The sequence below is a fragment of the Anopheles coluzzii genome, chromosome 2 (assembly GCF_943734685.1).
Source record: "Anopheles coluzzii chromosome 2, AcolN3, whole genome shotgun sequence".
Lineage (NCBI taxonomy): Eukaryota > Metazoa > Arthropoda > Insecta > Diptera > Culicidae > Anopheles > Anopheles coluzzii.
This window is the reverse complement of record NC_064670.1, coordinates 116,485,972-116,513,397: the sequence shown is the minus strand read 5'-3', so window position 1 is coordinate 116,513,397 and position 27,426 is coordinate 116,485,972. Positions and strand designations below refer to the sequence as shown.

The 27,426-nt window shown below is 44.7% G+C and overlaps 2 protein-coding genes across 2 annotated transcripts in view; one reads left to right on the top strand and one right to left on the bottom strand.

The window, feature by feature from the left end:
• Positions 1-4,834: 4,834 nt before the first annotated feature.
• Positions 4,835-5,611, bottom strand: LOC125906562 (uncharacterized). Its single transcript, XM_049605980.1, has 2 exons — positions 5,096-5,611; positions 4,835-5,020 (listed from the first exon to the last, which is right to left on the bottom strand). Exons 1-2 carry the CDS (start codon positions 5,173-5,175, stop codon positions 4,882-4,884), a joined length of 219 nt encoding a protein of 72 aa, XP_049461937.1. The 5' UTR covers positions 5,176-5,611; the 3' UTR covers positions 4,835-4,881.
• A 5,574-nt stretch (positions 5,612-11,185) lies between these two features.
• LOC120947948 (uncharacterized) overlaps positions 11,186-27,426 on the top strand; it is a 62,334-nt gene continuing 46,093 nt past the window's right edge. The window contains exon 1 of the mRNA XM_040363809.2: positions 11,186-12,129. The gene's annotated coding sequence lies outside the window, so the exon portion shown is untranslated. The remainder of the gene's footprint in view (positions 12,130-27,426) is intronic.

Sequence of the window (27,426 nt, the reverse complement as noted above, 5' to 3'; positions counted from 1 at the left end):
AGCAATGGAGGAATGTTAAATATGAGGCATGTGCTTTATCTGTAGCAGAAAAAAAAGCTGTGCGGAGGATTGTTACCGCGAACAAAGAGTGAAGCAAGCGATGGCAGGTGTTTTGGGTTACGAGTTCGTGTGTAAAAGTTGACACAAAAATGGAAGAAATGAGTGCAGAAATATGTTTGAAGATGAAAAGTTGCAAATGCTTGTTCTGTTATTGGAAAAGAATTTTAAGAAGAAAAGCTCCTTGTTTGTTGCTACTTGCCAGACACGTGTATTTGAGGTAAAATTCTACACAACTGCAAAACGTTCCCGAGAACGAATTACATTGTTTGGTTCCACAGAATATGCACACTTAGGCTCATGCTTGCGCACGTAACCACCTCTCAACGATAAGAGATAAATGATTTAAACCGAAAAAACGCCTATAAAGCCTTCAACGAGGCAAAAAGACAGCAGACGGTTAAATTGTAAACAAAGAAAATTCTCCTCCTCTGCTCTCCCTTCCCTACAGCATCTGTTACGGCATGCAACTGCCGAGAGACGGGCACAATCCACTTCCCAGGCACATCGTCGCACGCTAGGCGCACAGGTAATAATTTATTTCACATTTTCCGTTCCGTTCCCCAGCCTGTGAATGGAGCGATGGATGAAAAGATTGTTTTTTATTATAATTTTATCGGATGTGGTTGTGGAGGAAGCTTGTTTCCATACCCACCTCACACCTTCTCTGGGCAGGACTGGATTGGTTTCGTGGAACGGTGAAGGCAAGAAATGCGTCATAAAAATCATTCCAACGTAAGGAGCGTTCCGTGTGCGAGACACGGTGGACTTGTGGACAAAGCGGTTGTGTGATGCTTCGCTGTAACCGCTCCTTAATTTCTTTTCGAGTATGTGCTTTCCATGCTTTCCCCGAAGTACGGCTTGCTCCGAAACGGACGGTGTAGGCTTTGGTGGACTCAACCCAAAAGCAGCGGGAAAACACGGGAAGGAAAAGGTCTGAAAGTCGTCGCTGATGGCTGGAACGTGCTTCCGGTAAAGGGGCGAATTTTGTGCAGGCTTGTTAGCGACAAAAGGGGGGGGAGGGGGAGGGGTGGAAGCGTGTCTGGAGAAGATGGGTGACATGGAGTGTGGTTGTGGAGTTCGCTGAACCTGTACCGGGACCACGGTCCCGAGCAGCAGCACAATGCCGAAAGCGCTCGGATGCATAAGCGGGCAGCACAGTTAATCTAATGGAATTATTCTCAAATTAATTAGTATTTATAGTGATGGGAGAAAAATTAAAGTCTATTAATATATTATTTACGTTGAATAGGGAAGGAGGGGGGAGGGGGAGGTATAATGCCGCTGCCACCGCTTTGCTTTTGTCGTCTGGCAGCTTCCGCTTTCCGGCGGTTGCCCATTTTGTGACAATGTTTCATAGCTGCTGCTGCTGCTGCTGCTTCTGCGAGGTATGTCGGGGACGACGGCGAATGGGGGACGAAGCTTTGCACTAGCCATTTGTTTCAATTAGAGTCCTGGTTACCCTGGAACTCGGTACAGTTACACACCTTCACACCGTCAAAGGGTTGGGTAAGGCCGGAGGTTTTCGGTGTGAACAGAAAGGCTGTGTAGGAAGCCGACAAATCGGACCCGAAGCCGTGGAAGCTCGAATTGTGGCACGTAAATGGGTGGGCCCTTCGGAAAGAAATGTCACACTCGGGGAGGGTTTCGGGAAGCCCTACTGAACAGTAAGGCGAATGGACGGGGGGACGTTTTTGAACGTCAGTGGAGCTTCCTGTACGGCTGCTTTAATGGGGGGAGTGGTGCTGCAGCTATTCATTGAGTAATTGATTAAATGGAGAGCACGTTTTAAGGGAAATGGCGTGATTGTGAAGTTAAAACTGTGAATACTGGAAGTGAATTTAAACTGTTAGTTGAATTTTGAGTTAATTTTGTGGGAAAGAGTATTTAGTTTTAAAGGTTAAATTCTGCACAGATTTTGAGGGATTCTTATTCTTGCAGAGTTTTATTCTTGCTTGCGAACGGAATTGAATTTTCAACAAACGTTAAGGAAAGGCATGCAATGGTTTAGCAAGCATGATTGTTGCAGCTATGGTATTTGTTTGGAAAATATAAGGATTCATATTTTCATGTTTTATAAGTATTTTCAGTAATCCAAGGCTGAAAATTTCAATTTCTTATTAAATATTTTTTTTTTGCTTTTTTACACTTTTTATAATATTTTATAATATTTTTGATCTTACAACACTTCAAAATCTTAGATTAATAGGCATTACTATATCCACATGCAAACAGTGAGCCAAAATGTTCCTTAAAGAGGCAAGATCTTTCTTGGGATGAAGATACTGCAATATATTTGGAGTAATTTGAGTTCGATTTGAAATGATTCAGAAACTACAGAAAGGTCACAAACAAACGATGAGTTAAGAACTGTCTTCATCACATTGCAATAATTTGCTTTGGTTGGGCAATGTAACTGTTTCCTACCCAGCGTCCTGTATCGGAGTTTAGATTGGCCTATAATATATTCGAAATAAATAACCACAATCACACCCTAGCATCATACAATTCAGCATGGTTTATGTTGGGGCTCCGATTTACTAGCCCAACACATAATATGTCCCTTTTTTGGGCTTTTATTCTTCACCTTTCACCATTTCATTTACACATTATACTGAAAGATCATGCCATTTATTCTTCACTGCTCCATGCTAGTTCTTCTATTCGCCCCCGAACGGAGAAGAGGTAGCCGCCCCAGAACCACTGACTCTAGCCAGCCAAGTACGCAATGGTTTCGTGAATTGGTATAATTTCTGCTCACTGGTAGGACAACCCCTGACTACATGGGATGGTGAAAAGGAATGTTTGCCCACACTGGAAAGAATATTAATATGTATTCCATTGCAACGGCTTCCATCTGCTCCCTGCCGCCGCCGGTATCAACCATCGCTAAGGATTCGTTTGTTTTCGCTGCTCATTAAGTTGTTACGGCGCTGGATGCTGTGAAGGGGAGCAACTCGACTGGGCGGTGGTTTATTTTTATTCCTTCTCGGCAGTTTGATGTTTCCACCCGGTGCTTTACGTTCCAGCGCTCTACTTCAATTACCCGGGAACGAGCATGGTAATGGCAGATAGATCCGTCTGTCGACTTTGACGTACTGCTTTCCGGGGAGTAATTTTTATCTTTCCCGCTCACCCATTCGACCATTAGTGGGACGAGCTGTGTATTGCCTTTCTTTTTTTTTTTTGGATCGGCCGAGGAGCCCGGGGAGCTTCCTGGGAATGGCAGCTCATGCAGCAGGAGAGCGTACAAACGTAGCAATGAAGTCGATCCCTGCTTGAATGGTTTCGAAAGTTGTGATTCAGAGCGTTTGGAATTGTTTTGCACTGGTTCGAACGACCAGAAATGGGGCAGCTTCGAGATCAATTTTCCACCTTTGCTTTGTGACGCAGGGCAGGACTGGGGAAAGGAGGACAAAAGGTAGTACCGGAGGACGGTACAGCATGACACGAGGGTGTAAGACATTCCGAGCACGATGGAATAAGTTTTCGTCGGGAGATGGCATCGTACATTTAAGCTCTCTTACACACACACACTCTCTTTCTCTTTCTTTTACTTTTCAGGACTATGCAGGCATTCACGGGAAGGACTGCAAGCAAATGAGAGAGAAAGAGAGAGAAAGGAAGAAGAGGGCACGAAAGGACACGCGTCGTGATTTATGGTTTTTGGCAGCAATCCGACGTGCCGTCGGTGGAGCATAGAATTTGGTTAAAAGGGCGGAAAAGAACTTTGGCATTAGTGGTGTAGAGTTGTCAACATTTTGTGAAAACAGTCATGATATGGGTTTGACGGTGCGACGGGTGCGACCGTATCTTGCGTATCCCATCTTTGATGGTACGCTCTTCCGCACATCAACAAGCACAGCCATACATAGCGATTCCACGCAGGCTTGCTTGCTTGAGTGAATAATAGATATTGACTGGTCTTGGTCTGTCGATGAGCTGCCGGTGCTTCTGTACAGCGGATGAGTCGGATGTGCCGCAAATGGTTTCCGGCAGCATGCGTGAAGAATGGAAAATTGATTGGAATATGTAGGTCACCGTGTGGGAATGGTACGGTTCTTTATCTCTGCTGGATAGATTCAGGCCAAGATTGGGAAACTCGTTGAGTGATGCTGGTCACCAGTAAGTGCTGTAGAAGGTGTAGTCAGGACTTTCAAATTAAAAGGCAAATGTATAATCGATTGAACGTGTCAAATTGTCATCAATTGTTCAATGTAATTAGACACCTCGAAATGGCTATAATTTTGAGGGCATGTAGCATATGAAGTGTGGAACAATGAAAAATTGGAAAAAAGTACCTCAGGAAGCAGACAATGTCAAAAATAAAAGCTTTTATCACTTATCTTTAGCCTGGACTCTAGGTCCTAGAGACATGATCCAAGAAACTCTAAAAATAAACAAGTTGATTACAATAATCATGGTTATTGATTACTTAACAACTAGTTACGCTGTTTTAAATGTTTTAAAAAGGATTGTAAAAATCCTTGAAATTTAGGCTGTTGTTTGGTTAATGTTATAACTGCTTTCGGATGTTGTTCAAATTTCTGCAAGCCGTAGACTTATTTTAGGCATCTTGAGGCGAGCGCCAAAATTAAAATCTACACTCTTAAAAAAAATTTCCGAATCTCGGTTAATTTTTGCCGAGATCTGCACAACTGAGATCTCGGCAAAGATCTCGGTAAAATTTCTGTTGCCGACATCTCGGTTAATGTCATTTTGTTTTGACGTTTACGTTTAACCGAGATTTTCGGTTAGAACAAATCGAGATATCGGCTAAATATAAAAACATTTTATTTTTATTTTAGTGATTTTATTTGCGTATCAAATGGGTTTTTTTGATGTGATGGAAAGCGTTGGGACAGGCGCCGATTCAACCGCCGGATGGGGCACAGCGTTTGGATGTGGTACCGGTACAGGAAAATGAGCCGGACAAGGAGCGGGCACTGGTACAGGCACGGTTCTGTAAAGCGGGCAGAGTGAAACAAGTCTGAGTAAACCCTTTTTAGATTTCATGTGATCGAGTGTTGATACTTACCTCGTGTAGGTGACCGGAAATGAATCCTGGAAGTCTGAACGGTCTGGCAAAGGTTGAACCAACTGGATTAGCTTCCTCATCTGATCCTTGAATAGGGACTGCCCCGAGCGACGCTCTGAAGAGCACCGGTTGCGTACGCTGATGGAGTTTCCTAGCCCCAACCCCGCTCCATACCTGTGCTCGATCGCACGCTACTGATTCTCGTTTTTTTCACGCTGAGAGACTCATTTTCACTTTTTTTACATTTTTTATTTTACATCACAACATCACTCCGAAAGGTTTTCGTTTCATTAGCACGAGATTAACAGAATGGCGAATGACAGATAGAATACCGAGCCTCGGCTAATCCAAGTAGTAAAGCTGAAATCTCGGTTATTTTGACGGATTATCTCGGTGACAGCAGTGTTAACGTATGTGCTCGGCATATTGTGTTGCCGAGTTTCGGTTCAAATATTTATTTAACTGATATTTCAGTTTTAAATGGTACTGATTTTCGGCTACTGGATTTTTTCAACTGACATATCAGCAACAATCGAAAGAGCCGACGGATTTCGGCAGTTTTTTTAACCGAGGTCGTGAAATATTTTTAAGTGTGTATGGCATAGCTCTAGCCATCCTACACTGTCAGTGCCGCTCAACTCTGTTCGTAACAGTTAATAATGTACTAAATATATCAAAAACTGTAAAAGGTGTGTGCAAGTTCACGAGAAAAGCCTGTTTTGCCATAGTGAACCAATTTATCAGTAATTTGTTGCTTTTTCAGACGTTCACCTAGCTTTTTATAATGCTGTAATAAAATAAGTTATTTTGCGTTTTAAGAAGACTTTCTTCTACTAAGTCCAATCACTTGTCAAATATTTCTCGGTACGTGATGTATCCCAATCATAAAGAAAGTAAACCTTTAAGAGCTCTTAACATATCACTGAACAAACTGCATCATAGTTGTCTATCTCTCCCGCACTGTCGCATTGTAAGAATACCCTCTTCTTTCAACCCAATCATATAGTTTTCAGCTGCAAAAAAAGTATCTAGATTTGATGCATTGTTCTCACCGTTCCTTTCTTTTCGGATTTGGATTACAGAAAACAAACTTTGCGGTCGCCTGCTCCTACCACCGCTTCGGGGCGTGCTGTGCTCGTAACCAATCCCAGCCCTAGCCACTGGCGGGACAGTTTGGGAGAAAAGATACAAATCCTCCGTGGATGGAAACTGAATCAAAACACCGCATTGTTGGAGTGCAATGGCGTGAAATGGTTTTGGCCCGAAGGATTTATGAAGTCACTGACACATTGACCGTTCGGGGACCTTTGGAATGGATTTCGGGCACATGGACCAAGGGTTTTGACCTTTCTTCTGCTGCTACGTCGTGGGGTCGAGAGTTTTGCAAAGTGCGCAGTGTGGAGAGGGGAGTCCCCTTGTTCGACCAAAAATTGCACTGTTATGACAAGCTTATAAAGATGCAAATTTGGAAGATAATTTTTTGTTTGTGAGAATGGTTTTGTATGTGATTTTTTTGTGGTTTGCTGACCAGCTCTTTGGGATCGTTAGCTGAGCCTAGCTTCTGCAATACACAAGCCAGCTTGCATTGGTATGATGTCCATGAGCACTCCGTAAGCTAGCTAGTAGTTGCTGTAGCTAGCTAAGGTGTAGGAAGGCAAGTCGCTCACTGAATGGTGCTCTTGTACGCTTTGTGCTGACCTGTAAAGGGCTCTTGAGAGGGACCTCAGCACCATTGCAGTAGGGTGAAGACACAATGCAACGCTCTCGACGATACGGTAGCGTTACAGAGTTTCAATAGCTGGCATTCACAGGCTGGGCGTTCACTCGTATAATAAAAGCTTTGGAAAAAACCTTCCCAACACCTTTTGGCGATACCTTTACAGGGTGCGTTGAAGGGTCATTTATTTTCGAGCTTGAACGTACGGATGAGTTTCCATGCGTTGTTATCTTTCCGGCGCTGTTACGGTTGGGCTGACGAGCTTTCACAGGAAGGAGGAAATGTATGTGTATGTGTGAGCACCACGCTTGCTACAATTATGAAATACCAGGCGTCCCCTTTTTTTTTTGTCTTCCACCAGGCACCAAGCGTCTCCATCGAAACTGGAAGGAATCGCACCTATCGCATGTATGTGTGTGTGATTTTGAAGCGATGGATTTGAGCATCTTACACAGCGACAGCTGTGGGAAAGGGGACACACTCCCGCTGACGGGTGGTTATTGGGATGGATCGAGCACCGAGCCGGATACGCCGTTGTTACCGCGATGGGATACACATTTAATCCTTTATGACGACAAGGACTCAATTCTTGTGCCGGCGTGCGCAGCAATGTTTGTTTGTTCGTTCGCTTCCTTTGCTTCCCATTGTTGCGAATGTTTGTTTTTCATACCTGTCGTACAGACTGGTATGAAGGGATGAAAGGGGGGCATTCTTCACGCTTTTTTCCTCTTCCTTTTTTGGGATGGAAAACCGAAGCGAAAGGCATATGCGAACGGTGGATTCTTCTTTTCAGGTCACTGAATCCTTTGCGGGAAGATGGTTTGGTAACTGATTATGAATAACGAAAAGCGGCGTGCGGGATGGGATGGGTTGCGGGTATAATAACGGGATGGGTTGCGGGTCGCCAATGAAAAGCGTGCACTGTTCAATGTTTGCCATTGAGATTGTGGCAGCTTTTATGGTTTTTAATATCGAATGGATTTGCTTGCAAAACTTTGTGCAAGTGGCTTACCGTGGAAGGTTGTTGCGAGACTGAAATTTCGGTTCAGGGCTTACGAGGAGCATTTCTTTTTTTTTTCTGCCTCTTTATCAATCGTAAGTGGATGGGAAGAAGGAGCGAGTGTGTGGGTGTGTTTACTGTATGTTTAAGAGAATGCGTATCAAAGGCACCGGCAAAGCGCTGCATAATGAACTTGCCAAAGTGTTTGATGGTTTAAATTGAGTTTGAAATCGTAAGCAAACGGGCAGGACCAGACTGAAACAAATTATGCTTTTATTTTGTTACGCTTTCGGATGAAGGTAGTCTGCACGCTGCTCCTCGTGAGGTAAAGTAGGTCTGCCTCACACGTATGTAAAATATTTCACATGAAAAAGGGGTTTTTTCCTCGGCCAAGAGTTCACGGGATGGAAAGCAGGTTTGCAAGGCTGTAAACGAATCAGGTTTATTTTTAGTTAGTTTACGATACCGGTAACGCTGAAATGCCAGCGAAGGAGTGTTTTTATGGGCCAAATGTCGGAGTCTTGCGAATGTTGTTATGTTACGTAGACGTTCGCTTTCGGCGGATCAGTTTAATGTGGGCGAACCGTATGCCTGGGGGAAGTTGAAGTTCAACCTTACGGAATGTGAACGTGAACTGGTGGATATGCAGTCGTTGGGGGAGAAACGATCGAAAGAGAATGAAATTGGTAACACTTAGCGAAAAGCAACTAGGCAGCTGGCTGGTGTAGCCAATGCAACTAGCAAAACTAAGTTGATGTGCAACGGAGAAGGGATGTGCTTAATAATTGCTCGCCAAGAAGTTGTGCTACACTCGATCGGTTAGCACTGATGAATGAAAAGTTTGCTTTGAGCAAAAGTGTGCGTGTGTGTGTGTTGAGAACTTTTCGCATAACCCGTCGCAACATCCGGCAGATCGGTTTAGAAACAATAATTGTTAACAGTGCAAAGTTTTGCGAGCTTTTGGAAGTGTGTTATGCTGGGCGGGTTGGAACCAATTTCGTTTGCCCTATTGATTATTGGTTGGTAGCAATGTTTGCAGATTTATTTTGAACATTTCAAACTTTGTTGAGTAAAAAAGCAGAAGCATCTCAATCGATGACAGTGAATATAGGAATTTGTGAAAGAAATTTGATTTCAGTATGAACATAATGAGTATAAAGGTTAAAAAATACAAGCCATCAATTTACTACTTAAACTATTCAATCTTTTTCACTTTTCTTGCAAATGTGTTGTAGATTTTTGCATTTCCAGTCAGCAAAATGCATAAAATATATAAAAATAAACTGTCAGTTTTTCTATATGAAACAACACTCACAGCTGCACAAGAAGCGTTTACTTTCATATGCAGCATTAGGCATTGTTTTTTCGCCTCTTGAACACTCTTGCCCGGTCTCGTCGACTGTATTCCCATGCGGCTACAACCCTGTGCCACATCGATATTGCATTCTCCGCGTGAGAGAGAGCGCAAAACACCCGTGAGCGGAGAGAGAGTAACCGAGCGGTGAGCACTCGCTGCATCGGATCCTTTCTACAGAAGCTTTTAAATAGAGAGCGCTGTCGGTAAAGTATCCTTCAGTCGCTAGCTGACAGTCGTTCGAGCTGGTACGAGTTCGTTCGTTTTCCGCAGTGCTACCAATACGAAAACCGGTCTTTCGATCGCTCTTGTATTGACGCCGCTGCTGCTCGCGCCGGGCCCAGGTGTGTTTTTGGTCGTGTTGGTTGGGCAGCCTCGGTTCACTTCGTCTTGCTGCACAAAACTATCCGTTCTGAGCTGGTCGAGCAGGTTCGGACGGATTGAACCCTTCTGAAAATCATCGCTGCGAAACGAAGCTTTGTGAATGGTGTGGGAGGGTAAAACGACGGTAGGGGAAAGGATAATGGTGTGAGAGTTTTGTTGTAGTTTGTGCTGCTCCTGAAGGGTTCAAGCGTTGGTGCATTACTTTGACTTGGAGCTGATCGTATTTCTTCGCGGGTGCGCGAAACCCGGTGCCGGTCACCGTCGTTGGGTCGTGTTCGCGAAAAGTGGGTGTTTGTGTTTGTGCTGAATGTTGGCAGTTGAGGGTGGGAAATCGCAATAGGAATTGAAGTGTGCTGTCTGAATAAATTGTACCGTTTGCCGATGGTGACTGAAGAAAAGTGAAGCATAGTGAGGGATAGTGAACAAAATGCGCAAAAACCTATTTTATCTAAGAATACTTTCAAAGAAAATCATTCATTGAGGATTATTCAATATTTTAGAACAATTTTAGTACAAGGAATTGGCCTTAATGGGTGCGCCTGGTACTTTGTACTGTGCTAAAGAGTTTGAATATCTGCATTCAACGTGAAATATAAAGCAAGCCAGTGCATAAGTTGTGAATATTTTCAATTATTTAGGTAGCGCTTACTTCATACTAAATAGTGACGATGTGTAAAGAATAAGACAAATAACACAAAAACATGAAAACACGAAAAATGGCTTATAAGAGAAAAAAGAATGTCACAAAAAAGCGCGTTGACAACGGTGACACTTCACACCCAGGCGGGGTAAAATGTTCCAAAACATTCCAAAACACAGTGCCGTCGACCAAACAGCTTGAAATCGAGTCGAAAAGCTGTGCTGAAAGTAAATAAATTGTCCAAATTAACGTTCCCGTTGGTGCGGGGGTCCGTTGAATTTTGTTCCTTCCCGGTGAAAGCCGTTTCCCATTTTGCTTCGTGCCTTGCAACATCAGCAAATAACGATCCTGTGTGTAGGGGAGCGAAAAACGAATCAGAGAGAGAGAGAAAAAAAACCCCATCAAGACGTTCGTCCCGTCCACGGGCCACACACAGTACAGGGGTCATGATTTCTTCCCCTTCGCTTCCAGGTTCGCTTGCTTCACTTTCACTAGGCATCGTCGTTAATCCACATAAATTTTGATTACGTTAGTTGTGCACCGAGACCTTCGTACAGCGTCACATTCGTACCTTATTGCAGTGCCGAAGCGCAGGAAGCACCGGCGAAAGGGAAAAAAGTGTATTAGACGAGCGAACGGCGCTCTTCGATATGACTAGCGGACTGATGGTTAAAGCTGCCGTATTATTGTGTTTCGGTACATGTATGTGTGTGTGTGCACAGATGCCAGACGATCCATTTTCTCTTTTTCGGCCGCGGCAAAGGTGGGAGGGTTTGCGCCCTCGAATGAAATGGAGAGCACTCCAAATTGAGGGGGTTGAGTTTTTTTTTCTGGGGTAAAGATCGTCTGGAAAATAGACACGAAGTGGCGGTAGATACGCGTTTCACGCACCATGTACAGGATACAGGAGCAAGCAGAAAGTAACGCTTGCTTTGTTAAGACAAGAGTCGTTGGAGAGATGCGCGCAAAAAAAGAAACAAAACGATCCAACGGCCTCCTTTGTTGTAATCTCATAAAATTGTAATGCTAGGAAAATGAAATTTGCACGCCCTTTGAAGGAAGGTGGTGGAAACAAAACTGGGCATCAGAAGCTGCTTGGACAGTATCGTAAACGTATGCGTGTGTGTGTGTGTGTGTGTGCTCGTTTGCGCGTGTGTGTGTATGTGTGTGTGAGTGTCTTGTGTGGCAGGCGAAATCCTTCAGCAGGATTAACCTCGCCAGGGCTCGCGAGCGAACGAAGATCTTTGCGCTTACGCGTGGATGATTAATGCACGGGCATCCGTTCGATGCTCTCAGCGCATACCCAGCGCACCTTTGCTTCCCTCTCTCATGATGTATGTTTCCGTTTTCAGCTGCAGATTCCGTGACAGGGGGAGAAAAAAAAAAACCGTGCGTATGTGAGTGAGGTGTTAGCAGGTGCTTGATTTGCCGGTGCCGTGGTTTTTGGTGCGCCTGTGCTGATCGGAAGCAGCCGCACGGAAATGCGGGAAGATTTTCCGCAAACAGAAGCAGCAAAGCTTCCGGGCCCGGTTTGCATATGAATCGGTCGATGATTGTGAAGTGCAAGGTGGAAGAAGTTTGGAGTTGAGGGTGCTGCTTGTTGGAGCTGCTGTGTTGGTGTGTAGTGAAAGGTGCTTTACGTGTGAAAGGTGCTCATCCCTGTTGAACGTGTTACAATCAGCCGCTCGCCCCCTTGAAGACCAGACGGGTCGATAAGCAATCTGACGGTTGATACAAATTGCTTCCCAAAATGCGCCCTCACGTTGGACGCTGAAGTTGTTGCGGTTGGTGTGTATCTGTTCGTTTGTTGTTTCATCAGTGTGTCTGTGTGCTTTAAGTTGGACCTGGCTCTCACGCGAAGCGGTTAAAACCGAGTAAAGGATTTGCTTGCGGAGAGTATTGAGCGCAGAAAATCACAGCAGTTGGCTATCAGTAGCCGGTAAGTATATTGGAATGAGAAAGACAGTTCATCAAGAGCTTTGCTCTTATCAGCCCTTTAAAAGCTGTCTGGTTTGCAAGAAATAAAACACGAACCCAACTGTTAATCTGCTCACTTTGACGGGATAGCGACAAAAGAAAGTGAATGGAGCGTCCAATCTTAAAGCATCTTCGTTGTTCGGTCCGCTGAAGCCGCCCGCAGGCGAAGATAAATGGCATCAGATTTACCTTTTGCCTCGGTCGTGTCGTTCCGAGGATCGGAAGGATTCATTTGTATTTGCTGCAGCAAAAGGAAAATGTACGAGAAAGAGACAGAGATGGGAAGGAGAGAGAGAGAGAGAGAGAGAGGGAGTACAAGACAGAACCCATTTGTTTATTGGCGTCACCGGGCTGGCTGCTCGGGGTAACAACAATATTTGGAATATTTATTTGACCCCGGACGTACCCCGAAAACAAAAGCACTGGCGGCGATCAACAAGGGGTTGGCAAAGTTTTCAAACTTTTACCAACCGTGGGGGCTTTGCTTGCTTTGTTGCCGCCCTGTGCCGGCCACGGTCGTGTACTTTCGCAAACACACACACACACAAGGGGAGATGGGGGTATTTTATGGTAGTTTTTGGTGCAGTTTCGGTGCTGCTTGCGGACCGTGGACGACTTTCGGTATCAGAAATCATATCATAGCGTGCACGATAGGCGGAATCGGAAGCACAGCTCGGGTGCTATAAGGCAGCGAAGGGAGCCTGCGTCGAGCGGCGGATAGAAATAGCAAAGTTTTATCGTTCATAAACGCTGACAGCTCGGCCCGAAATCATTTTATCGTACCGGCGGCTATTCCAGGGCAGCGTGCAGCAAAGTCAAACCCGGGAGGGTGGTTGAGTTTGTTTTAAAAGATGCTTCCCCCCGGATAGCGATGATTGTGGGTTGAAATTAATGTTGGTCCGCTTAAAACTTTCCCACCTCTAAGCTTTCTTACCATTCCCCCCCCCTCTCTCGGTATGATGGAAGCTCTCGTTTGCTGTTGTGCTGTTCCGTGAAAGGCCCTGGTGGAATGGTTGATGGGGTTTCATGTTTACGATCCCTGATGGTGCCGGTCGGCATGACAAAAGGCGCGCGCCGGATGATTCCGGTAATGCTTGTTTACCCTGCAAGCCTTTTTATGTCCGAAGGCCATCGAGAGAGAGAGAGAGAGAAAGAGAGTGAGCAACACAAAGAGAGGATGTGGAAATTATCGTTAAAAAGATTACGAAGAACAATGTAACTGAAGCGAGTTCCAGGAATACGTACAATTTACAGCAAACGAAAATGACACACACACACACACATCAGTGGGGAATGTGACGAATTTCATTAACGAACTTTGGTCTCCATTTTGACTCCTTCGTTTCCATTTCCTTCTTTGTTTTTGTGCTATGGGTTTTGGGAAAGGGAAATTAACAGCAAAAAAAAGGACCATGGAATGTATTACAAAGCGATCCGACAGTGAACGGAACAGGAACACAAAGTTCAAACATTACGGTAAAGAGAGAAAGAGAGATAGAGAGTGAAAGAGAGAAATAGTCAACCCATTACAAAACCAGCATTACGTGATATGAGAGCCCTTTGATGGTTGACACGTTTGATGATGACGATGTTGACGATGATGGTTTGCTTTGATCGTATAATTGCTGGAATGATTTGGTGAGAAATGGATGTGTTTAAATTTTGCTCCCACGTGTGTGTTTCGCAGGCAGGCGATATTGTATTTTTTCCTCTTTCTTTGATTTCGATGGAAGCTTTTTTTGTTTTTACTAAAGTTCATTACACACCTGGTAGAAGCGTGCTCATGTGCTCCTTTGAAAAACACTGTAACGTGAAATTAAAGGTCTAATGGAGGAACGCAAGAGGCAGACAATGTGGGGGTTAAATGTGTTGTTAATTGCAGATTGAGGTTGGGTTTTGTTCTTGCGCGATGTGTGTGTGTGTGTGTGTGTGTGTGAGGTTAACGAGGGGACCGAAATGTCTAATTAAAACTACTTTTTATTGACTTTCGTTTTTAGCGGTGGTTGGATAATGGCAGGATAATGATGTGTCTCACGCCGAGTTGGAAGGACATTGTTAATTAGATGTAGCAGATGTTTTTTAATGGTTAACGATTACACAAATAAATCAGTAAAAAGAATTCAGGTTCGGTTCGACAGAGCATGAGTCTAATTTACTACAAAATCGTTGTCTTGGCAAGATGACACAAACTAGCTCCAGCTCAACCGTACAACACTTCCGGAACATACCGTTGAGTTGGATTTAAACATGTAAACAGGGGTTTCGTAAGATTAGAACAACCGCTATGTCTCAAAAAAGTATGCCAGAGCATCAGCAAAGACCAGCAATGACTTGAGATAAATATTTTAAATAGATGTGTTTTGAGCGATCCCGCGGTACAGTCTGTAACTCGAACGACTCAATAACATGCCCGTCACGGATTTAACCCTAGAATAGTTCGTCCCCCACGTCGCAGCAAGCACCAACTATCCAGTTGCATGGTACTGAATAATGTCTCGATAGTCAAATAGAAGAAGATATTTTAAATATTTCTGAATCTCAGAACAAAAGCGTAAGTGGCTTAATGATTAGTAATCATCACCTCTTTAGAATGACAAAAGATTCCCTTCAAAGGAGAAATATTTGTAGCAATGTTTGTGCTTACACAAGATTTACATTTGATTGTATTTCCGAAATTTTAAAAGTTTCTTTGTAACCCGATGGCAGTTGCATTGGAATTTAGCGATCGCCATGTTGTAAGGTGATGTAAATCCTTCTCAATTCCTAATTTAAGCACCTCTCTGTATTACAATCGCCTTTTTGTGATAAACGCATACAAAAGGCGTAATGTGTTACAAGGCAGAATCATGTTTTAATCAGCTCAACTAGGATGAGTCGACAACGTGATTAATGATGCAGCATCCCTCGGCAATCCGAAGTACGTATGAAAAATGTGCTCGCTTCAATTAAACGTAGCTCAAAACAACACGATACCATAAAACATCCACGGAAGTTTGCCCTCTCACACACACACACACACACTCGCATTGTACCTTAATTATGCAGCCAACCACGGACCTTCAACCCTCAACCCTCGACCGCAGCTGTTGATGGTTCGCAGCTCGTGTGCTCTCATTAATCAATAAGCTCGATGGACACACCGGGCGGGATGGCTTTTATTACACTTTCCAACTCCCACCGATGGGGGTTCTCTCGCAAAAGGGGTCCGCTCAGTCTCACCCCGCTGCACCGGGTGGACGAGCAAAATGGGCAAACATTAAACGCGCATGGGAGCACGAAAGTTGCGCCACTTTAATTCTATAACGGTGCTCTAAACTTAACCGTGATACGTGGTTGGATAGAATTTTCTCTACCCATCGTGTAATAAGAGAAGGTGATACGACTTTGTGCCGTCTGTTGTCTGCCTGTGTGTGTGTGTGTGCGATTTTGTGTCTGTGAAGTTGATTAAATCGATCCGCTCCACATGGCACAATGAATCCGGTGCTACCGAACGGCGGTATCAATACGAAAATCGCTCCAAGAAAAGCGCCAGAAGTCAGAGCCGCCGCCGGTTCCGAGATTGAAGCCCCGTCCGACCGGCGCCAATTTCTGCCATCAATTATTAATTGGTGACCCTCGCATTTGTCGTGGAAGGGCGGCTCCGTCTCGACGACGGTGGTGGGCTACGCAATTCGATACTTAAGGCAAGCGTCTTACCGTCGTTTCCCTCCCTAAAGGTACCTTTTACCACCTGGCAGCTCTCTCAGCCGAAACCCCGGCCGCTCTCATTAATGTGCCGGATGTTCGTCAAATATTTACACCCGTTCCGAACGTGGCAGTGGGATAGAGATGTGCTCACGAAATCCTTAGCCAGGGTGGCTGATGATGGTGAACGATGCGATCGCCGGTTGAAGTTGATTGAGTTAGCAGACGAGTTTATGGGTAGCAGTAGCAAGATACTCCTTCCAAAAAAAGGGGAGCAGCTTTGTTGTTTGCACTGGATGTGTAATCTTTGACGGGCGAAAAATGACGAACGGTGGCCCCGGGATCCCGGGAGCAGTCGTGGGAGCAGTTTTGAAGCGCCGTAAACCCTCCCAATAAGAGATGGTGCTCTCCATCCGGAAACGGTGCGGTTGGGTTTGAAATTGAAGCCATCGTCGATCTCGGGTGCTAGCAAGCAAGAATAGCTGCTGATCTATAAATCATAGACAGTGATGCCCGAATGCTCAGTTTTTGTTCAGGGTGTGAAGAAATTGTTACGACAAGCGCATTACACCGACTCAGTGTAGCATAAATCTTAGTAAATCATGTTGGAAATTAGATTGGTCTCTTCGGAGGCCGTCGGAAACGGATACGGCCATCGGTGGGCGTCCCGCTCAGCACGTGCCTGGTGGCAAACGGTACAAGAGTGGAGCAAAACAATTCGCTTTCCTCGAAAAACTGTTCACACACGCACACGTACCCATGCATATAAACAACCACACGGCAACCGGATAGAGCGGTGGAAGTTTTGAGATTGCTTACCGGCTTATGAGGCAGCTTAGCCTTCGATAACGAATTCGCAAACAAAGTTTCATTTCGCAAGACGCGCTCTCACCTTCCTGCGCTAACGCGGATGGGCTAGCGATTGCTATAGGGGTGTGTAAAAATCCTACTCGATTACTTCTAAATGCGATTACGGTCCGACGCCAGGAAGTGGTGAAAATCCATATCCGAACTCCCTAGACAACTGGTCATCCTGGGAACGGCGGTAATAACAATCCGCCATGACGTCGTACGACGGGTACGTGATGATACCCGTGCCGAGCGGTCCGAGTTATTGCCAAAGATGAACGGAGAGAACGCAGGCGGCACTTTTAATAATCGCACTGCCGAATGATCTGCTTCTCCTGCCATCTTCCCGCGTAGCGTCAGCATCATTCCGACCGAAATTGATCGTGTTTTTGCGGGCGGGGATGGAAGAATGTCTGGTGCCTTTTCTTTTGCAGGCCATGTCCCTCAAGACCACCGTCCAAGCGATGCTGTGATTGGGTACGCGTCAAGGTTGTCGCGTTCGGGTAATCGTGCCATGGCAAAGCTCGCACTCAAGTGTCTCCATAATCGTGGAGGACAAATTTAATGCTCTTTTGAGCCTAAAATCATGGTCGAGATCCCCGGCGCACGGAGAACGATTTAAAGCGTACCGTGGAGTGCCATCGTTTCTGCGTATAATGACGGGGCATGAAAAGTCGGCATAAAAAGCCGGCATAACTGTTTGCCTGGATGGCAACGAAGGCAGCAGTTGCGGGCAAAATATGACAGTTTTTAAAAGGCCCCGGTCGCATCATTGACCGCCCTATCCACTGTGGTTGATTTGTCGGGGGGTTGTTTTTTTTGCAGACCTTTCGTTGAAAGTGTATTACCCGATGTGGTCGGTGTAGCAATTTGGGTGCTTTTTTTTGGGAAAGCTGTGCTTTATCATGATGTGAAAAGCGCTTCGATCGCCCGGGCGGCCCGAAATGGCCCTAAAATGTGGCGCTAGCTCCCCTTAAAACGATAGCCGTATATTGGTTTTATTGAAAGGTACTGGGCACCGTGGGACGCTGTTCAGGGAAGCATTCCAGGTAAATTGGATAAAGGTGGGATTTTCTGACGCTGGCACTACCGGGAATCATTAAAGTGGCATTTATTATTATTTCACTTGCGGGAGCAACGCGTAGGGCCTAAATCAACCGAGAGCAGCGTGCTCCTCGGGAGCTCATTTGTTTAATGATAATGAATGCACTTTAAGCGCCGGAAGTGAACTAGACGTAGGAAGTGAACAGTACTAGGAAATGCTAGGTAAGAGGCTAGAGATTGCTGAAGGTGGTTTGTTTGTTGATGTTTTACAAGCGCCCACGGGAGTGGTTTGGAGTAATTATTACGAATCATCACCTGACGTGGAAAGCTGTAAGCCGCTAAGGAAGAGATATAGTTCTTAGGATCGTGTGACATTTTTCCCCGAAATCAACAGCATCATTCCAAGGAATAATTTAGCAACCATTAATGGTATTAACGAAGAACTCCAACCCTTGGAAACGAGTGACAGTTTATGTCAACATTTGCTTTATGAGGGTTTTATCTTTGGAAAAAGTCACATTTGTCCTTTTTGGCAGCAGATCCAAGCATCGATAGCAAACCTTATAGCATCTTACCCTATGGTTGATAATACAATAAACGTTTCGTTTTTCTCCCGCAACCAGCTTCAAAGAACGTGGGCTTAAACTATGTTCAAGTTAAAACGAACAGGGTCACTCTACACCAAGCAGCCGTGTTCGATGTCCGCCCGATAGTGCAATGTCGGTGATGCCTGTGGATTACTGATCCCTCTTTTGTGGCTTTCCCGTCACGGGTTGCTGGTTGCTGTTGGTGCCCTCGCTGCTCACGTCGGTTTTGTGGAACGATGGTAGTAACGAGGCGACACTAGTAGGTGCCGGTCCAGGGGCCGACCGTTTTCGGGCGTCACAAAATCGCAAGCCTTTTAAACCCTGAGACTAAAAGGAAATTATGAAATTGAATTTTCTTTGTCCGTGATTATCTGCTGATGAAGGTTATAACGTTTTGTGGCCGTGCCCTTTTCCCTGTGTGCATGTGTGTGTGTGTGCGTGTGTGTGTGTGTGTGTGTGTCGATGCTTGGGAAGCACCACTGTCTTGTCAACGAAGCCGAAGAATACCAGACTGTTCCAGAGAGCAGACTGGAAGGAGAATCGATTTTTAACGGAGTCTCTAACAAGATACACCGTGGACGGGGTTTTTGCTTGCAGCCTTGCAGAAAACCATGTTCGGATGTTTTACAGCTTCTGTGCCGATGTCGCAAATCGAAAATTGGTGCTGTGGTTTGATGTACACGATTTGTGATTGTAAGTGCGTCGTTAAAACAATGGGGCCGTGCTCGTGTACTTGCTATCCTACCCCCAAAAAAAAAAAGGAGAGAGAAAATAGAACTTGTACTGCTATTGCAAAGCGCTTTGTTTTCTGAAATAAAACAGCGAACTTGTTCTGTTCAAAAAACCCCTTTTTGCCTTCCTATGGGTTGGGCAATGTTTGGACAGGGAATAAAAGTGTTAGCGAATGAAATTTACTGCGGAGAAAATGTAGCCCCGAGGGAGCACAAAGTGCACGGTAATTAAGTTGGAGTGGAAATGCTACTTTTTACACAATGTAACACACAAAAGGGACCGGTCTCGCCAGCCTGATGCTGAGTGTTGACTTGCCAATGTCCCCGAGGGGTTTGCTTGTTTGAGGTGGCAGCAAAGAATGGTGCGAAAAATTGCACGAGAAATAGGGTGCACTGGTACTAGCTGGGAGCTGAATGGGAGAATTCAGGAGAAAACGGTAGGAAATAAAAAGATCGTTTGAGGTTGTCTTTCGGCACAAGGCGCAGGCCTTGGGAAAGTGTTGTAAGTCTTTACGTCGGGTTGTGCAGAATACCGTAACATAATGCGTGTAAAAAGCGAAAATAGAACGTTCGTTCTTATAGAAAGTTGAGAAGAAGGTAGGCTTGCTATATTTTCTGCATTACAATAAGATTCTAGAATAAGACTGAAATTATGTTATCATCCTTTGGTATGAAAAATCGATATCATATCGAAACATTTAACGAGTTGGATTTTACGCAACAGTTTCCTGTTTAAAATTTTCAGTAATGTCAAATGAATTTTGATGTACATTTGAAAAAAATATTACGAAACAAGCTGAATGGATTGTTCCAAGAAAAAAAGCAATACTACCACAAAACATCAAACAGCACAAACTCAAACGGGGTATGTCAAAATTCTCCTGCGCCTGACTTTACAGGAAATGAAAGATAAATATTGCGACCATTTCCCATCATCTGGCGAACGGAAACGAGATAGAATTTCAAAGCAATCCATACTTAGAATTCAGACAAAAAAAAAATAAAAAAAAATATTACTCGATCTTGCTCTAGCGGTCCAAAATTGTTTGTGTGCACAGATGAAAATACAGCTGCATGATCCAATCATAACAGCGCACCACAGAGCACCGATATCATGCACCGTTCCGGACGAGAATGGGTTTGGTTCCTGGTTCGATTGGCAGCTTGAGCGAAACACTTGCCAAAATATATCTGTGCTTTGATATGCAGTCGATTGTTTGCCCCGGATGAGTGAAGTTAACTTTCAGCGCTCGTTATGGATTTCGTGCCATGGGTGTTGATAGAACTCAAATTTTAGCACAATAATAATCACCATTACTGGTAGTAGCAAGCGGTCATGAGTGGGAAGGGGAAGGGAAGGAGTGTATTCAAAGTCATTATTTTACCAGAAAGCGTTTCGGTATTTGGAGTCTTTTTTTTTTGCTTGCATTGTAATCGAATTTCGAATTGAAATTACGGCATAGCTTACACTTATTGCGAGAAAACGTGATTAAAATGCAGACCGCTGTGGGGCAGCCCGAAAGCCGATGCCGAAAGTGATGGATTTGAGTGAAAAGGATACCACATGGGGGGGGGGGGGGGGGAGAGAGGGGTAGAAAGTGGGTCAGATCATTAGCATACCAAAAAAAGGGGCGCGAGCACAACATAACACAAAAAACACCATAACAACGAGTCAGGCACGTCCGGATGTAACGTGCCGGCAACTCTTCCAGCAAACGATACAAACAGAGAGGAGAGAAAAAAAACGCAACAGGCGAAACAAGGCGAACATAAAAAGCCCAAAATGTGAATTGGACAAAAAAAGGGTGCTTCAACAACGCATTCAACCTCGATTGGAATCGATAAATAATTTACAATTCAACAAAATAACCGAAACAATCGCTCATCCGTTACTGTTACTGTCTCGTTTGGCGGATGATTGTGCTTGTGTAGCGCATGGTGAAAAAAAGAAAATAAATTTTGATGGTAAATGTTTTATATTGATAATCATTACCGACATTGTGAAGATAAGAATAAATGTTTATTAAGTAGGATGTGCTACAAACGAATATAATAACATAAATATATTAATGAGCTATAGAAAATTGCCTTTTACGCAATGAAATGCAATTACATGCTTAAAATAAATGTCATCATTAAATTCTTGGAAAAGTACCATTAAAATTATTTAAAATATACTTTGACAAAGGATTATGAATAATTTTGATCTCAAAATTGAGTAGCAATAACTTTACTTTCAATGTACGCTGTCCCTACTCGGGTTGATTGTAAACTGAATACTGTTATTGTTCGATACGGTTGTACAAGTTGGCATCATCGACGAGCGACCCAAAAAAACAAGAACTCGAATGTGATTACTCTCCGGAATTCGAAGCAGAATCGATTAAAATGGGTAAAAGAATAGGTCGTACATGGATTTTTTTCCCATGCTTTTTGTTAAGCAGCTCTTCCAATAAGAAAATCCAAATCAGAATTGAAAGGATTCTATCTGTTAAAGGATCAATACATGGCCCAGAATAAATTGCAATGAAAATGGGAGAGAAAAAGAAAGCAGAATACCCCCTCCACGGAGCATGAAAACATGCCTCCTTCCTAGTAAAGAGCCTTCTAATTGAAAGGCAATTCCGGGACCATCCGGCGAGCGGGGAACCGTTTCACTCGAAGCTAATTACTTAGGTGCCTTCGACGATCTGCATCTGATCCGTTTCCCGGGCAAGTGCTCGGGGTCGAGATGATTGAAATTGGCATTTATCCATTCCGGGTTGGAGGGTTTTTCAAAATAAGACCCACCCTACCACCCTCTCCCACATGACAAGACGAAAGTTGTGAAAGTGGACGAAATTCAATTAAACTCATTCGTTAGATTTATCCGCCCTTGCAGGTAGGGCAAGATAAATTTTAATTTCAAATTACCCAGCCAGCACCCTTTTCGGAGACCTGGAGACACTCGACAAGGGGTAGCGAACAAAGCTGGGAGGATCAATGCGGAGAGCAAGTTTTACCCGCCGCCCAGCCCTTTCGAGGGGCGCTTTCGATCAATTGAAACAACTTTGCAGCAGTGTGCAAGAAACATGCCATTATGCCGCGTCGAGTCAAAGTCGAGGAACATTAAATATTCATAACCTTTTTACAGAGTGAATGTGTGCTGAGGTAGGGGGTGTGCCGGGGGCGTGGGCTGATGCTTTCTTACTTACTGGTGGAGAGCAAATGGAAATGTTGGCATTCGATTTTCGGGTATTTTTGCACCGGCATCCCAAAAAAGGGCGCAAAGAACCTAGACGCGCGCATCGAAGACGTTCGAACAAATTCGCATGGGATCGAAGACTACCAGGAGATCGATCATGCTCGAGTGTGTTTTACGCGAGCGCATCTGAGCCGTAAAACAACCGGCGACCGTAGATTGCGGGTGCACTAGCTCGAAGATAGAGTTTTTTTTGTCTATTTTTAGAAGCAAAAGAAGGGAAATCTTCCCACGGCCCCAAAATGCCAATTCAAACATGAAAGTCAAAAACTGTCGTTGTTGCAAAAAGTCTGCTAGCCGTGCTAGCCGTAAAGTTTGCCGTTTGGATCGTGGACTTTCGGGGTTTCAAAATAGCAATTCGATGCTAATACAGTTGCGCTTTCATGCAAACCAGCTAGCGGATACGGCGCGCGAGCACCGGTGGCGGGGCAAACTGTTCCACCAGTACCGTTTGGAGGTTCCTGTTTGGCGGTGAAAAATGTGATTCCCAAAACATGGCTCAGTGTGCTGCGTGGTGGTGTCTGAAGCAGGTGTGAGAAGGGTAGGAAGGTAGCCGAAATAAAATGCAGAAAAGGCGCGAGCAAAAAGGGGCCGTAAAGATACGAAAAACAAAATGGCCATCCAGCAGCGGAAGACGAAAGTATGTCGAATGACTAACATCCGGCCGTTGTAGTATCTAACACCAGCGATTTCAGGAACGAGGAACAGTTTCCGCTTGCTAGAGAGAGTGAAAAGTTTATTATGCAAATATAAACATCATTGCCGAGGCGAGCCAACGCGGGCGACCATTTTGTGAAGCCTGCGTGGGGTATATGAGCACGGGCGCTTCTTTTTTTTCTTCTTGAAACCCCACGACATAGATACGCTTTCCCGTGAAGTCATGGCGTTTCAGGCCGTCCAACTTTCAAGTGGTTGTTGAGAAACTCCCAGGACTCTGCTAAGTGTGTGTGTGTGAAAGTGCTGTGACAATACGTCACGCCGTGTTCTGAAGGGTTGTGTGAAGCGGTCGTGGGAAGTACCTCCGCGGTAGAAATAGTGAAGCAAGTAGTCATCTTACGCCTCACATACTTATACCAGATGCTTGTTGAGAGCCATGGTCTAACGATGTTCAAAGTCTTCGCAGGCTACGCTTTAATGCAAAGGGAGAAAAGGAGTTTTTTTGCCTCATTGGGGTAAGGCGCTAATGATACGCTAATATGTGACGCGTGTTAATGAGTAAGGTTTAATTAAAACAAAATGTTCGTTTGGCTGGGCTGTCGTTAAATGCAATGTTTTACAATGAGCAGTAAATTTGCGCCATAAGTGTTCATTATGGATGGATGAATAATTAAGGAACACTACAAAACAGAAAAAAAACTTCCTTCAGTTTTATGGTTCGTTGAGTGGTGTCATAAAACAATAAGTGGTGCCTGTTTGCGATTGAAGTTGATTGCGATGCTTTGTTTTGATTGTTTATTAGCTGGTTTTCCCGTGATGAAGGAAACCAAATGAAAAGGAATCTAATCATTGAAACATAATTGAAATATGGTTATGGTTAACGTCTTTAAATACACTGTTTTGTATAAGGTTATAAGGACTGCAAATAAGCATAATCCTTTTCATTAATGTTTGAGCTCGAAAGGTTTAGTAATACAATGTACTTTAATAAAAAATGTAAATTTTTAGGTTATAAAATAAAATTAAGAACAAATTGCATAGCTTCAGGCGTTGTAGAAGGGAAATACAGACTCCGTTTATACGCGTACCTTTTTTCCGGCTATTTGTATATCCGTGTTGTTGAGAAAGGTGATAGGAGGATAGGTGAACGCACTTTTGAAGTCGTCCCACAATTCACCTATCTGGGGTCAAAGGTCTGCATCGACAATAGCATGGAAGCTGAGTTGCGCGCAAGGATGCTGGCTGCCAACCGGTCATTCTACAGCCTGAAAAAGCAGTTCACCTCAAAGAACCTGTCGCGACGGACGAAGCTGGGACTATATAGTACCAATGTAGTACCAGTGCTCACATACGCCTCTGAGACATGGACACTGTCCAAATCTGACGAAACCCTCTTAGCCGCGTTCGAGAGGAAGATGCTCAGAAGGATACTTGGCCCCGTATGTGTGGAAGGACAATGGAGGAGCCGCTATAATGACGAGCTATACGAGATGTACGGCGACCTCACTGTCGTACAGCGTATAAAGCTCGCCAGGCTCCGGTGGGCTGGCCATGTTATACGCATGGAAACGGACGACCCAGCCCGTAAAGTCTTTTTAGGCCGTCCACAAGGACAGAGGAGGCGTGGTAGGCCCAAATTGAGGTGGCAAGATGGCGTGGAGGCGTCCGCCATTAAGGCCGGGATAACGGACTGGCAGACGAAGGCGCGAGACCGTGAGCGGTTTCGGACACTCCTGAGGCAGGCCAAGACCGCAAAGCGGTTGTAGCGCCGGATAATTAAGTAAGTAAGTTGTTGAGAAATGATAGTTCAAGATTAATAAGATAAATTAAAAAAAATCTTGAAGAGACAAACAATGCATGGAATATGTTGGAATTATCAAAATGTTCCTCTAAAGGAAAGTATTAATATTAAAGAGGCTTCTGCTTAGAGAGAATCATTGGAACCTCACAGGGGTCTGAGCCAAGGTGACGGACACTCCTATCTGCTCTTCAACATCGACCTGGAAGGTATCATCTTCTATCGGACTCTCCAATTTCTTCCAACATCATCGGCAGGGCAACAGCGAAGGAGGCGTACACCTGACTAAAGCGCGAAGCTGAATGATTTGGAAGAATGGGATTGAGAATTAAAGCGACGAAGACGAAATATCTGTTTGCCGGAGACTCAGATACATCTGAGAAGCAGTTTATTAGTTAACAGCGACAATCTCGAGATAGTAAAGGATTTCTGCTATCTCGTGACGGTTGTTACTTCGGACAACGACATCAGCGGCGAAATCCGGAGACGCATTATGCATACTATGGGCTTCACCGACTGAATTGAGATCCAGAAGACTACGAGACTTGAACCATCCGAGCGGAGGATGCAAACGCTCTGGGCGTGTTTGAGCGACACATCCTCCGGACTATCTTTCAAGGTGTGCTCGAGGAGTTTGGAGGAGAAAGATAAAGCACGAGCTTGCTGAGCTGTACGGCGAACCGAGCATCCTGATGGTGGCGAAGTCTCGAAAGATATGATGGCTGGGGCATGTTATGAGGATGCCGGATCAAGAAGGTGTTGGACAGCGATCACCAGTTCGGCATGAAGCGCAGGGGAGCACAGCGAACTCGATGGTTGTCGGAGATCGTACCCAGCATCCTGGAGAATGATTATTGACCGGGCCATGTCACGTCAATGAGCTCTATTTAGAACAGGTCAACAAAAGAAAGAGAGAGACTTAGAGATACTTCATTAATTTCCTATTTCTATAAATCTCCAGAAGGATCATTATACGACTATTTCATTTAAAAAATGAAGTACATTACTCTGCTACCACGACCATTAAGATCTAGCAGAAGCTAGAAACAAGCTTATCATTTACCATTACACTGCTCGTGCGGTGTAACCGACAACCGAGTAAGGTGTGTATTTGAAGCCCTTCACTCAGCAACTTTCAAAACTACCCTGATTGATATATACGACCGTTACTTCACCTCCCGGTACGGATTTTGCCGCAGCGAAAAGATAACGTTGACTACTACCAACCGCGCCGGCTAATGTACAATCATGAACTCAACGCGCCCCATCTACCGCGCAAAAAGCTTATGATTTATTTCATCCGTATCTATTTTTTCCTCCCAACACAACCGAAAGTCGCGGATACACTTCCTCTCTCCAAAGTCAGAGGGGGTCAAAAGGGCTGGAAGCGCAAAATATCTTCCACGCTTACACTCCATTTCACCGAGCTGGGAAGTGGAGGAAAAAAGCGACACATAATTCGCTTCAGCTTTCACAGTTGATGTAACCTTGGCTCGAAAGTTACACCACGGATAGCGTATAATAAATACGCCATGCCTTCCTCATCAAACCCGATGGATTTGTTGTGAGGGTGTGTGTGTGTGTGTCGGAGGCAGCACCAGACGCTCGCGGAAGACCATCTTCTTCCGGCAACGAAACTACTTGTACACACTCGCAGCTACGGGTATCGCACAAGATATACACTCAATCTAAACTCGCACAAACTACTCGTCGTGTCTGGTGCGATGCGTTCTAGGGTGCCCGTTGCTTGGGGCGCCCGAAAAACCCATCAAAACCGGTGACATAATCGCCCGACAGCTTGCACCTCACCTTGCACCGTGGGGCATCGCGGTGCATCTTGGGCACAGCTTGCAGAGATATCTCTGTCGCCTCCGGCGTACTTCTCAAGATCGCGAACATCATGATGATGATGACGGTCATGGTGGTAGTGGTGATGTAGCAACAAAATGCATTGCAGTTTGCGGGAACGCAACACGAACGAGTGCGCTTTTCCAATTTATTCTCAACTCTACAGCGTAGCGGCTGTAAAGGGAAAGATGTCTCTGGGGGAGGGTGGGACAGATTTCGGGATAACAGTGGAAAATGTTTCCTCACTTTATCATGTAAATTGAGAAGATTAACATTTTCACTAGCGCGAAGAACCGGTTTCGCGGTATTCCGTTGGGGGTATCTGTTGGACTGGAAAGCCGTTGCTTAGAAGAGGCAAGATTGAAAGCGTGAGTTGAGCAGGAGGATTTTGGAGCAGGAGTTAAAAGGCTCCCGTTACCAGCCGGAAAGGGTTTCGGCTTGATTTCGGATTACAAGCGTGAAGATGGATGTGTTGCTTCTAGTCGAGCTGTGTGCCAGGAGTGATACTGCTTTAGTCTAAACGTTGATGAATGTGCTGTTAAAGTTAAGGATATTGTAAACAAAAAATCTTGTTTAGAAAACGCCTTCCGAAGGAAGTTCTCAATTAAAGGACGCAAAGATGGTTGGCAGCACAGATTCGTCCAAAAGCCTCGCCCAATCCTGATGTTCAAAGTTTTGGCGGGTCTGAACGAAGCTATGTTACCTCACTTAAGCGAAGGCGTTTTTCTTTCTTCTTCGTAAATCCTCATCAATCTGAGATTGAGCAAAGGCGGAAGGAAAGCGGACAGACAGATGATTTATCATCATCGACGTCGATTGA